This window comes from Protomyctophum bolini, assembly GCF_963924005.1.
Source record: "Protomyctophum bolini genome assembly, chromosome: 21".
In the NCBI taxonomy this organism is placed as follows: domain Eukaryota; kingdom Metazoa; phylum Chordata; class Actinopteri; order Myctophiformes; family Myctophidae; genus Protomyctophum; species Protomyctophum bolini.
In genome coordinates, this window is record NC_137882.1 from 29236053 (window position 1) to 29248967 (window position 12915).

The following is a 12915-nucleotide window of genomic DNA, read 5'->3' on the forward strand; positions in this document are numbered from 1 at the left end:
TGATCATCACACACTAGTGCAACTGTGGGCGTATGGACACACACACACACACACACACACACACACACACACACACACACACACACACACACACACACACACACACACACACACACACACACACACACACGTAAGCACTTCTTTCACACAATAGAAGTCCAGAGTTATATGGCCTCATCACTTTGCACTTTTAAGAGGCACATAAAACTGTTTTCTTATTATTTTTATTTTAACCTCCATGTAACAACAAGGATATAGGTTCCATTCAGATTAAACATGTCTTTTACAAGGGGAGTCCTGGCCAAGACAGACGGCAGCACATTTCTTTTTTTAAACAAGTCGTCGTCGTCGACAGACACAAAACAAGAAACAGACGATATTACAACAAACTGTAAAGGCAGCCTAATCCTGGCGAAGTCTACTGTATAGACATGGAGCTTATGGGGCTGCAAATCCATAAGATTTACACCAGTTCTTTCCTCGTTTAAAATGTATGCTGGTGTTTTGTTTAACTTGTATGGAACTTTGGTCGACCACAGTCGTTTAAACCAAAAACATGGGAAAGGAATAAAGCGTCCTGTGTGATTTTAGATTTAAACCACTTCAACCTATTATGTTGTACTTTGGCTATTCAAAAATAGCAGATCTACAAGCTCTTACCACGGCACAATGAAGAATTGTGAACATTTGTGACATATCTTTGAATATGTACTGTAGGAAGTGAAAATGTTTAACTCAAACCATACCTTCCCAATATGTTGAGATAGGGGTCCGCGGCCAAATACATATTATGGCCCGGTGGGCCATGACAAATTGAGGATGGCGCAGTAGCAGTGTTCAAAATAACAATAGTTTATTTACAAAAGGTAACTATAATATTAACTTAATATATAAAGAATGCTTACAGAATGTATGAGATGTGGAAGTCAGTAAGACCAGTGGTGTCAGTGTGGATGTGTGGTTCATATGGTGAAGGTATTGTTGTAGTGTTCAAATGAAACAGTAAAGGGAAACAAGCAGAAGGGTGCTGTCATCTGGAGAGTGACCCAGAGAATGGCTGGCAAGCCCTCTTTTATAGAGGTTCCAGGAGCACTGGCCAGGTGCTCCTAATGCACCTAATGAGGAGTCTCCAGTAGGCCGACGCCCACATGATCTGTGGGAGAAACACACAGACAGGGCAGTACAATACTAGACTGATTATCAGACTGTAGTACAGTACACCACAGCATATAGGCCCTGCAGGCCAGGCCAAGGGACCGTGAGCCCGTGACACATATGGCCCATGACCTTTAACAGTGTTCTCTCCCCCCCACACACGCCCACATCCACACAAGTTCATGTCCGACACACCAAAGGTCCGACATGCGGAAATCACCCGAAAAAAGGGCAGGGTACACAACACTATAATATGTTCGTTTGTTTTTCTTCTTTCTAATTATTTGATCGGCCCCCAAACATTGTGTTTATTGTCACGATTATAGTCACAACAAGAGTTGGCTTTGTCTGAGGGTTAAATGTCTTTAAATAAATACTTTTGGCAAAATGAACGGGGAATTATCTTCCGGGCCTCTCGTCGTCACGAAAGGGGGTGGGGCTGCGACGCTCTTTAATGGTACAGAAAGTACAGTGTCGGTTTGTTGTTTGTTCCAGTTTTAAAAAAAAGAAAAAAAGAAAAATGCTCAGTGTATTCATTAGCGTGCCAAGTGGGCTTGACAGTCTAATGGCAGGACGTGGCCGACTATAACGTGGCCACTAATAAGCCATGTCACATCACATGTGTCATGGGCTGGTTCAGCTGGGGCAGGACGGCCATAGAAAGACCTGCATGAAACAGGGAGTCTGTGTTTTCACTAGTACCGAGTGGTTGTTTGAAGGCCTGGGAGCTGGGACAGGAGCGTTTGGCTCCCGCCAAGGCTCCACGCGTCACCCGCGTGGCAGCAGCGAAACATTCATGAACAACCACTATACTACTGTAATTACTGTATCCGAGAGAGTGAGCAAATTCTTAGGTAGACGCATATGCATGTATGCACGCACGCACACGCGCGCCTGCTCGTGTGCACTACCTGTTCACGAAAACACTTCAAAACACAAACACACTTTTGCGTGCACCTGTGCATGTGTCAATGTTAATCAATAATCACACATCACTGCACATACTGTATCTCCCCCAACCCATTTCACCACTACTAGCTGTACTGCTGCCTCGCACGCACGCACACACACACACACACACACACACACACTTGTCTTGTTACCATAAAACCAACAGGCAAATTGGCCTCACATGTCAAACGCTCAAATTCTACTATAATTGTGGGGACATTTGGACCTCACGAGTACACACGCGCGCACACACACACACACACACACACGCGCGAGCGCACGCACCACACACACACACACACACACACACACACACACCGCATTTGGCTGCGTTCCAGGGCCTAGTGGTGTGACAGGAAGCCTGATGCTCTGTTTGTCTGCCAACATCAACACACACACACACACACACACACACACACACACACACACACAGCCAGGAGTCCATTAGCCCAGGACATGCATCCCCAATTCCAACCACTGTGTGTGACTCAGTGTGTGTACTCGCGCGTGCATGTGCGCGTGCGTGGGTGCATGTGTGTAGCACTCAAGCCTACATAAACAAACAGCCTTGGGCCGGGAGGAGAGCTTTTTTCTCTGAATCCCAAACCTCTGATGAGTATCACTACAGGAAATAAAACACTGTTGTTTTCATCTGCTCAGGAAAACACAGTCACTTGTCAACGTATACATTATTTATCCTGCGTTTTTATTTTTATTTATCCTTAGCCTCTCAGACCCAAAACGTTCTTCTACGTTCTCTAATTGTGTAGAATTGTTGTACATTTAAGTAACACAGATGTTTAACAACAATGCAACTCTCGAGGCTCCATTCACTGCCACGTGCAGTATTCATGGGACTACTTCCAGTGCGAGGTACTGTAGGCCAGCCATGAAAGCGTCCATGGAAGTGACGTCGAGCGGCGTCTCTTCCTTCTGTAAATAAATACATTATTCTGATGTGCATGCATAGAGGCCATATCAGCATCATAGAGGGTAGATAGGCTGTGAACAAGGTTCAAGGTTTCTTTATTTTGTCTCCCGGAGGAGAAGTTTGTCTTGCACCCCAAGGACCCGCCCTGCAGCATACAATACAATACAATACAATACAATACAATACAATACAATACAATACAATACAATACAATACAATACAATACAATACAATACAATACAATACAATACAATACAATACAATACAATACAATACAACACAACACAACAAAGGCTCACAGTGACCCGTACAACATTTAAGTACTAGTCTGTACCACACACCAACATACCTAGTGCAAAAAAGGGGAAGGACATCACCTCGTTTCTGTTTAGCTATAGCCAGTATCCTCTCCTGAACCCTGGCTCAGCTCTCTCTCTCTAGCCAGACATCACACTGCTATAGCACAGCTAGAGTGGCTTCAGAAAACCTCAACCAATAACCGGCCCTTCTGTCCTTTAACAACACGCGTCAGGGTGAAGCAACAAGCATATATACAGTACAAAGCCAAAGGGATGGCCGCCGGGCCTACATTAAAGGCCTGTCATGGCCCACCGCGCGCTCGCCTGTTTTCTTGCAGTCCAGAAAGTGACGGCGTCTTGTCGTTTATTGGGCCGCGGTGGGCTAGTCTTGCGTGGTGTAATTACGGGGTCTGCTGCTTGTAGGGGGGTTTATGGACGCAGTGTGGCAGGACACTTCAAACGAAAACAAACTAATTTGCTCGTTTCCCCTTGCCACCGCCGCAAAAAGAGAGCTCGACAGTTTAAATATATATGGGTGGGAACTGGTATATGCTCCATGTCTGCAACAAGGAAAAGTGTTGTATGCTGCACAGTGTCACATTTAACCGCACTTAAGTGCTGTGCTTAAGTAGCGAATACAGTCGATCTACAGTATGTGAGCTTGTAGATCGTCTATTTTTGATGTTTTTGGCCATACATAAATCACCTTTAATGGTGTACCCATCATAGGGACGCCAGGTTGAAAGTGGCATGGTGACTCATGCACTTGAAGCATTTTGGGTTTTTTTGCCATGCACATGCTAAACGTATAATTATATTATGTTAGTGGCTCAGGAGGTAGAGTGGTCGCTTGAGAAACGGAAGGTCCCCGGTTCGAAACTCGGTCCCCCCCCCCTGGGTTAGTGTCGAAGTGTCCTTGAGCAAGACACTGAACCCCTAACGGCTCCCGAGGAGCAAGTTGGTGCCTTGCATGAGTACGTTTCCCCCTGCCATCGGCGTACATGTGCTTTGGATAAAGGCGGTATATAAATGCACCATTTACTATCTTCTAACACTCCTTGCGGTATGGATGGATGGGTGGTTTTATTTGGTCATTAATTGAACACAAGTATACAAGGGAATTATCTCTATCAAATTGTTCAGCTATTGTTATAACATGTCTCTCTTGGTAAAAGCATCAACTATGGGTTTGACGTCAGGACGATTTCTTGTTATATATTTAACTATTGGTCTGTTAGGTCACGCCGTCACTTAAAATAAGTCTCAAACATAAATGTTCATTCTCACCTGTCCAGACGAAGAACATAATGCAGCACATGCTATAGGTCATTGTGGATATAAACCTAAGAAAGTATGAGGTTATATGCAGCACATGCTAGGTCATTGTGTGGATATAAACCTAAGAATGTATGAGGTTATATGCAGCACATGCTATAGGTCATTGTGGATATAAACCTAAGAATGTATGAGGTTATATGCAGCACATGCTATAGGTCATTGTGTGGATATAAACCTAAGAATGTATGAGGTTATATGCAGCACATGCTATAGGTCATTGTGTGGATATAAACCTAAGAATGTATGAGGTTATATGCAGCACATGCTAGGTCATTGTGTGGATATAAACCTAAGAAAGTATACTGCACATGCTGCTAGGTCATTGTGGATATAAACCTAAGCTATACTATACCAAAAAAAGAAAATGGAAATGGAAAAACCCAGAAGAATGTCTGTATTCAAGTTGAAGCCCCCTCATTATGCTGCTGCATGCATTGTTCCAAATGGTAGCCTCTGACTGTACTCTGTACTGTACTGTTCCACTTGTTTGTTGTTTTAAATCCACGGTGCAGTCAGTAGGAGTGGACAGATTTGCCATGTCTAAATGCATGCCTGTAAATCCAGAGAGCCATGCAGTTGCACTTAAGCCACATTCCAAGTTCCGAGTTCAAACGGAAAAACTGAACTAGTGTCTGTGTCTGTTAAAATGAGCATTGTCTTTGCATCAGCGTCGGCAGCAAGCACTGTATGTTCTGCTTACATGTTTTGTCCGCCAGTCAGAAGACGACGGATCTTAAACTTCAGCGTCCCGTGAATTAAATTAAATCATATTAAATTAAAGAGAAAGACTATATGACTTAACCCATTCTGACCTGAGATCAGATTCTAAAAATGTCTTCCTGATATCCTGACAATTTTCTGAAAAAACTATGTTTCTATGTCAGCCGTTCTTCGATTTAATTTTTTTTAGCAGACCTACAAGCTCGTAGTGCGCCACTCGGTGACGCGCTATGAGCTTGTAGATCTGCTATTTTTCAATAGCTAAAGCATAACATAATGCTAACACGTGAAAAAGAATAAGTATGAATATCAGCAACAAATATCAAATATACATTAATTGTGTCACTTCTGCTTCTGCAGTGTCTTGTGCAACATATCATAAATACCAACATATACTTATTTTTTTAAATGTTTGGGAATGTGTCTATACAGTCAGTCACATAGGCTACTGTACACATAAGCAAGTGTCATGTCATGTGACACCTAATGTAAATGCAAACTGACGTGGCCATCTGGTGGCCGCATTGAGTAACTGAACAGGGTTTCTGTCAAACATATAGCCTACAGGCATAGGCCAGATATTAAAAATAGGTACTACAGACAGTCAAAGTAACTATAACATAATATGCATGCATATTATTCCATATGGTAAATGTGACCACAACCAACAACATTCGGTTATGTTAAGCCATACTACCTAAGGACCTTCTAAATCCTAACAGGGTTCTGAAAAGAAAACAGTGGTGCTCAACTATCTCATGTCAAGGAGCCCAAAAATGATATGTAATTGGCCGCCGACCCCCATCTCAAAGTGTTGTGTTCTAGGGCAATACAAATTGGTCGCCACAATAACCTTAAAGCTGCTGCAGAGACAAAAACATTTGGGAGCGTTCTACCCATTTAGCTGGCTGGCTAAATACCAACAACAAAAAAACAATCATTAAAATGTTGACATTATTGCTTATAGCAGCTTTGATAATAGAGAAGGAAAATAATAATAATAATAATAATTAAAAAAATATATATATATACTAAAACCAGATATAATCATTAAGGAATGTTTATGCAGGCACTATGTGTAGGCCTACTATGTAAACTCTCAATTTCCATTTTACAGCCATTCAGTTATTTTTGAAAATCATCTTGGGACCTCCCAAAATAATAGTATAATAATAGACACCCCCGAGGTGACGCTTTAAAGTCAAATATTTGCTTCTGGGGGCTCCCAGAAGCAAATATTTGACTTTAAAGCGTTCAATGGGAAATAATATAATATTCAAAGATTTGTGCCACATTTTGCACAATTTTTCTACAAGCTTTTTCTACAAGCTCGTAGTGCGGCCCTCGGAGCTTGTAGATCTGCTATTTTTGAAACAGCTAAAGTTTAAAATAATGGCTAAAGTGGTTAAAAGCTATAAGGTGACACAGTCACAGACAGGTCCAAATGGGGTTAATCAAAGGAGTAAGTAGCAGACCTCATGAACGATAATCCAACAGGAGAGTGTGAGTGAACGAGTTAAATAATTGGTGCATTTACATAGCGACCTTTATCCAAAGATTGTGTAGGAAACCGTGCAAGGCACCAACCTGCTTATCGGGAGCAATTAGGGCCGCGGGTTCAGTGTCTTGCTCAAGGACACTTCGAGGGAAGCCTGGGATCGAACTGGGAACCTTCTGCTTCCCAAGCCGCCACTCTACCCGTCCTGTCCTGTCGCCACTGTCTGAGCCCTGTCTGAGCCCATTTAAAATGCATAACTAATATTGTTATGACGGCGCACATTTACTTTCATCACGGTTCATGAATGTGCATGACTTTGTCTGCATTTAGTGGAGGTGGGTTAGTATTGCATTTTTTTTTATTAACATTTAATTAAAATCTAAAGTAATTCCCAAGCTCCTCATAATTGCAAAACCGTTTCGATTATTACTTTTCGTATTCCCCCATATCTACTAAAGAATCACCAGACAATGAATAATGAGATGAGATGAGATGAGATTACATTTATTGTACAGCACAAAAAAGTATTTTCGCATCTAGTAGTAGGCTACAGTAAGTGACAGTATATATGGGCTGAGCAGTAGTCATTTAAATAAATAAATAAATAAATAAGGATATGAGAAGGAAGAAAAAAACCAAAACATGATCTGTCCATATTGCACGTAGCCCTTATTGCACGTGGCCCAATGCACAAAGTGCTAAACTAAGGTCCAGAGACCATAATTATTCCACAAGTCCAGTGGCCATATCGCACAAGTCCACATGTCCACATGCACATGCTAAAGACTAGGATGTGTCATTGAAGTGTTTCTGAAACATACGGACATGTGTTGTTTCTTTTCCCCATAGGGGCATGCTGGAGAGCCAGGGCTGAATGGAGTCGATGGTCCTCAAGGCATCCCGGTGAGTCTTTCCACCGTAATACACGTATAGAGACGAGAGGAATCATGGGTATAGTTTCACACAATGAAGCCGAGCATGTCAACGTCAAAGTCGTACGATTTGTCGCACACACGTGCGACAAATGCATTGGGTCCCATTTTTTTACAGTCTTTGGTATATGACCCGGCCCGGGGATCGAAGCCCCGACCTCCCATGCAATTCCAGGGCGTATACACTCTAACCACAAGGCCTATACTGTCAGCCGTTGTTGGTCAATTTGTTCAAGTTATTAGGCTGCGCCTCATTAAGCATTTAGTTTTACGGCTCACTAATTGTTTTATTTACTGAATAATAACGCTCGCGTGACGGACGCGCGAGCGACCTTGTGGTGGCATTTATAGGAGAAGGCAAAGGTTGCGCGAGGTTGTGGAAACCGCGGCACAAATCAGTGTCCCATTAACTCCGCATATAAACTGCAAATAATGTTTTATGTAGCTCTATGAAAGGCCTTAGGGGGAACAAAACAATCAGGAAACAAGCACGCAAACTCTGCATTCACTATTAGTATTAACCATGTAACCTATATATACCTTTTTCTGGGCACTATTCAGCAACAATGGCAAAGATAGTGCAGAAAAAAGTAAAAAGTAACAGACTCCCGAAGTCTCCCGAACTTGAACGCAGCATTTTGCGCTGAACACATTTGTTTTGAAATCCATGTCGTTACACCGCATCTCCACTAGCTAGAACCACTCACTGACATTCAGTAAGTGGTTGTTATGATCCTTAATGAGAACATTATAATGGTGTGTAAAACAGAAAATCTAAAAATCGCCAAGGACAAGACCAAGTCTTTTCCACGGACACATTTGGTCCGCGTGCGGACATGTTGCTATGGCCCCTGTTATTAGGAAGTGCGAGGTAAAGGTTGTGGTCAGTTATAGGATGTTGGACAAATAGTACTTAAACAAATTGTACTTAAACAAATAGTACTTAAACAAATGGGCCTTCGAGCTAATGCCATTGTAGCACTGATTGTAGCAGGATTTTCAGACTATACGGTGGAAGATTGGGAGTGTGAAGTGAAATGAAATGAACTGTAGGTGAAGTCAAGGGCACTAGTGCTTGCACTTTCGACATCCAAACACTCACGCACCCGTTATAACTGTGGACGTTGAACGAGAACACTTCAACAGTGCAGGTAGTGCTGCTGAAAGACGCATGGGTTTGGATGCAGGGCCTGCATGGTGACGGCGCCTCTGATGAGTCACTAATGTGTTTGCGCGCCGTTTCCCTCTGTCAACGCACCCCAATACCGGCTCGCTCGGGGCTTCCACCAGTAAGTGGAGATAAGCCTCATATTTCAAAACATCCTTTCTTCTTTTCCCTCCAGAATCCGATCAGATGTGACATTAATGCACTCTGAGCGATTGATCGAGCCTCCCGAGCTGCAACAGAAGTTATAAAGGGCCTTCCACGGGCCAAGAATGATACACGGCAGAGATAATGATAACGATATGAGCGTCGACCGTCGACCCTGACGAACGCTAATGTTCTGTAGACACGTTGAATGATGTGTTGAATTGTCACGTGACGCTCTGCGAATTCAGACGCTTTTTATGATCGTCTGTCCCTGTGCGAAACACACTCTACGCCCTCCATCTGAACACTGTAATTTAATCCAGAATTAATAGTATTTTATTTACCGTTTTTAGCCTCCGATGGCTCCCATGGTGTGTAATCGTCGAATATCCAAAATCCCCTCGTGCACGCACGCGATCTAAAGCTTTTGAGGGTTCAGATTGAGATAAAGGACCATGTTTCGAGCTTAATAAAACATGAATTTGAGATCACGCTATGCATATTAATAGCTCGAGTGGCAGGTCATGGTGAGCGAGCCTATCTAGCGCGACAATGGAGGGCAATCACTTCCAGGTCAGCTGGATGAGGCCCCCTCAATACAAACTGACCTTAATAATAGAGAAAATATATCATAAATGAATACTGAAACCAGATATAATCATTAAGGAAAGTATAGTATGCATAATATAGCATAGTATAGTATGCATAGTATAGTATGCACTATGTGTATACTATGTAAACCATTCATTTCCATTTTTCCAGTAAAAATAAATAAATAATTTGGCGACCCCCGATGGCCCGCGGGTTGAGAACCCCTGATATATACGGCATATAGTGAGACATGCACTATTTATGTTCTGCAGGGAATCCGAGGACTTCCTGGAGAGGCGGGACCGAGGGCACCTCAGGTAAATTTGCTTTGGAAATGGACAATGCTGAGATACTGTATACTGTTGACCTGTGTGTGTGTGTGTGTGTGTGACCTGAAGTCTGTATCATCGTTTTTATCACTGTGTGTGTGTTGTGTAGGGAGAGAGAGGGCTGCCGGGTCAGACAGGAGCACCTGGACCCAAAGGAGCAATGGTAGGTGACGGAGGAGATGGAACAACACTTAATTAAGCAATATTACACGAGAGGGTGTTCTTTATCGCCATTAATGAATGCACGCCTGCGGTTCCGAAAGGTACCACAGAAGTGCATTAATGATGATAAAGAACTTCCTCGAGTGTAATATTGCAATTATACAACAGTTACCCTTAAAACTAAGATAATCGCATTATTTCGCATAATTTTTCAATGACTGATCTAGCCACGACCACAAAATTAATGTCCAAAGAAACTAGCTAGGCTAGCCACCGAGTCTGCTACGCTCTGAGAGAAAAGCACGGCTGATTTATTTGTTTTGATTAGCCGTTCCATTATCGTGGTTTAAGCACGACTAGAAATCTGTTTCAACCAATCAGATTGCTTCCTCAAAACGACCTGTTGTATAATACAGCATACCGACTAGGCATGGTTCAACTTGTTAAAAAAAGAGTGGTATGGTAGAGGCAATTCATACACACAACCTAATGCATCATTGCTGCCCTCTTGTGGTTAAATTGGGATCATGCAAATGGTGGTTTGAATGACAAACACTCTCAGCTGTGTGAGTTTATATACTGTATGTTGCTTGTCCGTAGCTTGACTGTGTGTGGATTAGATTATATCTTAGTAGAGTTACGTTGTGTTACTTACAGACGGATACAGTAGCGCTGTGTGTGTGTGTGTGTGTGTGTGTGTGTGTGTGCGTATGTGTGTGTGTGCGTGCATGCGTGTGTGTGTGTGTGTGTGTGTGTGTGTGTGTGGGGTCATGCCTATAGAGCGTCGCAGTCCCGCCCCCCTTTCAGAACGACGAGGGCCCAGGAAATAATTCCCCGTTCATTTTTTCTCCATAGACGTTTACATTTTTTTTAAATTTGAAGACATTTAACCCGTGGACAAAGCCAACTCTTATGTTGTGACAAATCATGACAATAAACACGTTTTGGGCCAATCATCATCAGTAAGAAGAAAAACAAAACAAAACGTGTTGTACCCTGCCCGTTTTCTTCTTCTTTCTAATTATTTAATCTGCCCAAAACATTGTGTTCATTATTTTCATGATTTGTCACAAGTTCACAACAAGAGTTGGCTTTGTACGAGGCGTAAGCGTCTTTAAAGAAATACTTCCTGGGCCCTCGTCGGGGGCGAGACTGCGACGCTCTGAGTCTATATGTTCCCTCAGTTTAGGATTAGGCCACCTGGGGCTTTTACTGTAGGTCTAGCGTTACAGAATAAATATGAGGCATGCAATGTAGCCTGACACAACAACTTCAGCGTCATAGTGTTGTTTGACACATTAGTATTAGTATTATTGTCTGACATTATTACTATTTCAAACCCTGCCACTCGGCCCACTCCTCCCACAGTTTTCTTTGCGGAACGCACTCGAGCCGTACTATGTCAAATCGACCGGCTTCATTGTTGGTAATTGTGTGCTTGCACGTGAAAACCTGTCTGACAAATCATGACAACAAACAATTTATTTTGGGCCGAACTAATAATTAGAATGAAGAAGAAAACGGCAGGTTACAACACTTCTTTTGTTGTTTTTCTTCTTTGTAATTATTTGTTCGGTCTAAAATATTGTGTTTGTTGTCATGATTTGTCACAACTGGAGTTGGCTTCATGGTCTTTAAATAAATACTTGTCTATGGGAAAAAAGCACTGGGTATTATTTCCTGGGCCTGGCGTCGTCATGAAAGGGGGTGGGACTGCGACGCTCTATAAGCTGTCAATTATTGCTTATATCTCTGTCTGTCTGTCTGTCTGTCTGTCTGTCTGTCTGTCTGTCTGTCTGTCTGTCTGTCTGTCTGTCTGTCTGTCTGTCTGTCTGTCTCTTTCTAAACATAGGGGATGCAGGGCCACCCGGGACCAACTGGAGAGAACGGTAGAGATGGCATCAAGGTGTGTGTGTGTGTGTGTGTGTGTGTGTGTGTGTGTGTGTGTGTGTGTGTGTGTGTGTGTGTGTGTGTGTGTGTGTCTGAACTTTATTTTTAGCGGTTCCCAATAATCCAATAATAGAATGTAACGGCCCCCATTTCACTACATGAAGGGATGTGACGTTTATGTGTGGTTTTTCCATGTGTGTTTCAGGGAAGCTCCGGAGATCCCGGACCTGCCGGCGCTCCCGGTCTTCCGGGCCAAACTGTGAGTGGAACAAACTGTCCTGACCCAAGTGACCACTGCTACGGGGCTCTATGCACTCTCTCACACACACACCATTCCTTCACAGGTGTCGCCGATGATACTAATGAAGGCTCTGTTCCATTCTGGTCAAACAGAGTCAGGGTGCTGCGATTAGGTCAGTCAATCTAAGCTAAAAAAAAAAGCTTAGATTAAAATAAATTGCAATAGTATAATCGTTCAAGGTATTTTATGATCCTCAGGGTCATCCAAATATTATACTAAAAAATGGATTATTATATAACATTTGTATCACGGTAAATTCAGGGGTTGAACGTTGGGGTACCATTGAAAAGCCATATAAGGCAAACATCTTACATTTGAATTATGCTTTAAGTAGCATGTGAGGGGGTTTTCATGATTCAGAATGAATTGCAAGCATTGGTTTTGCACGGAAATAAAGTGATCCATAACGGGTCCATTTTGATCCATTTCTGCACTCAGAGTTATGGGGGTCCTTGAATTAAGGTTTGAGAACTACTGTACACTAAATGTATGGAACAGAGCCTTAG

At 42.7% G+C, this 12915-nt stretch overlaps 1 protein-coding gene across 1 annotated transcript in view; it reads left to right on the plus strand.

Annotated features, from left to right (window-relative positions):
- LOC308336472 (uncharacterized protein) overlaps positions 1-12915 on the plus strand; it is a 58655-nt gene that overhangs the window by 35893 nt on the left and 9847 nt on the right. Inside the window, exons 20-24 of the mRNA XM_080793837.1 lie at positions 7742-7795; positions 10000-10044; positions 10166-10219; positions 12071-12124; positions 12314-12367. Coding sequence (XP_080649963.1) covers positions 7742-7795; positions 10000-10044; positions 10166-10219; positions 12071-12124; positions 12314-12367 — 261 coding nt within the window. The remainder of the gene's footprint in view (positions 1-7741; positions 7796-9999; positions 10045-10165; positions 10220-12070; positions 12125-12313; positions 12368-12915) is intronic.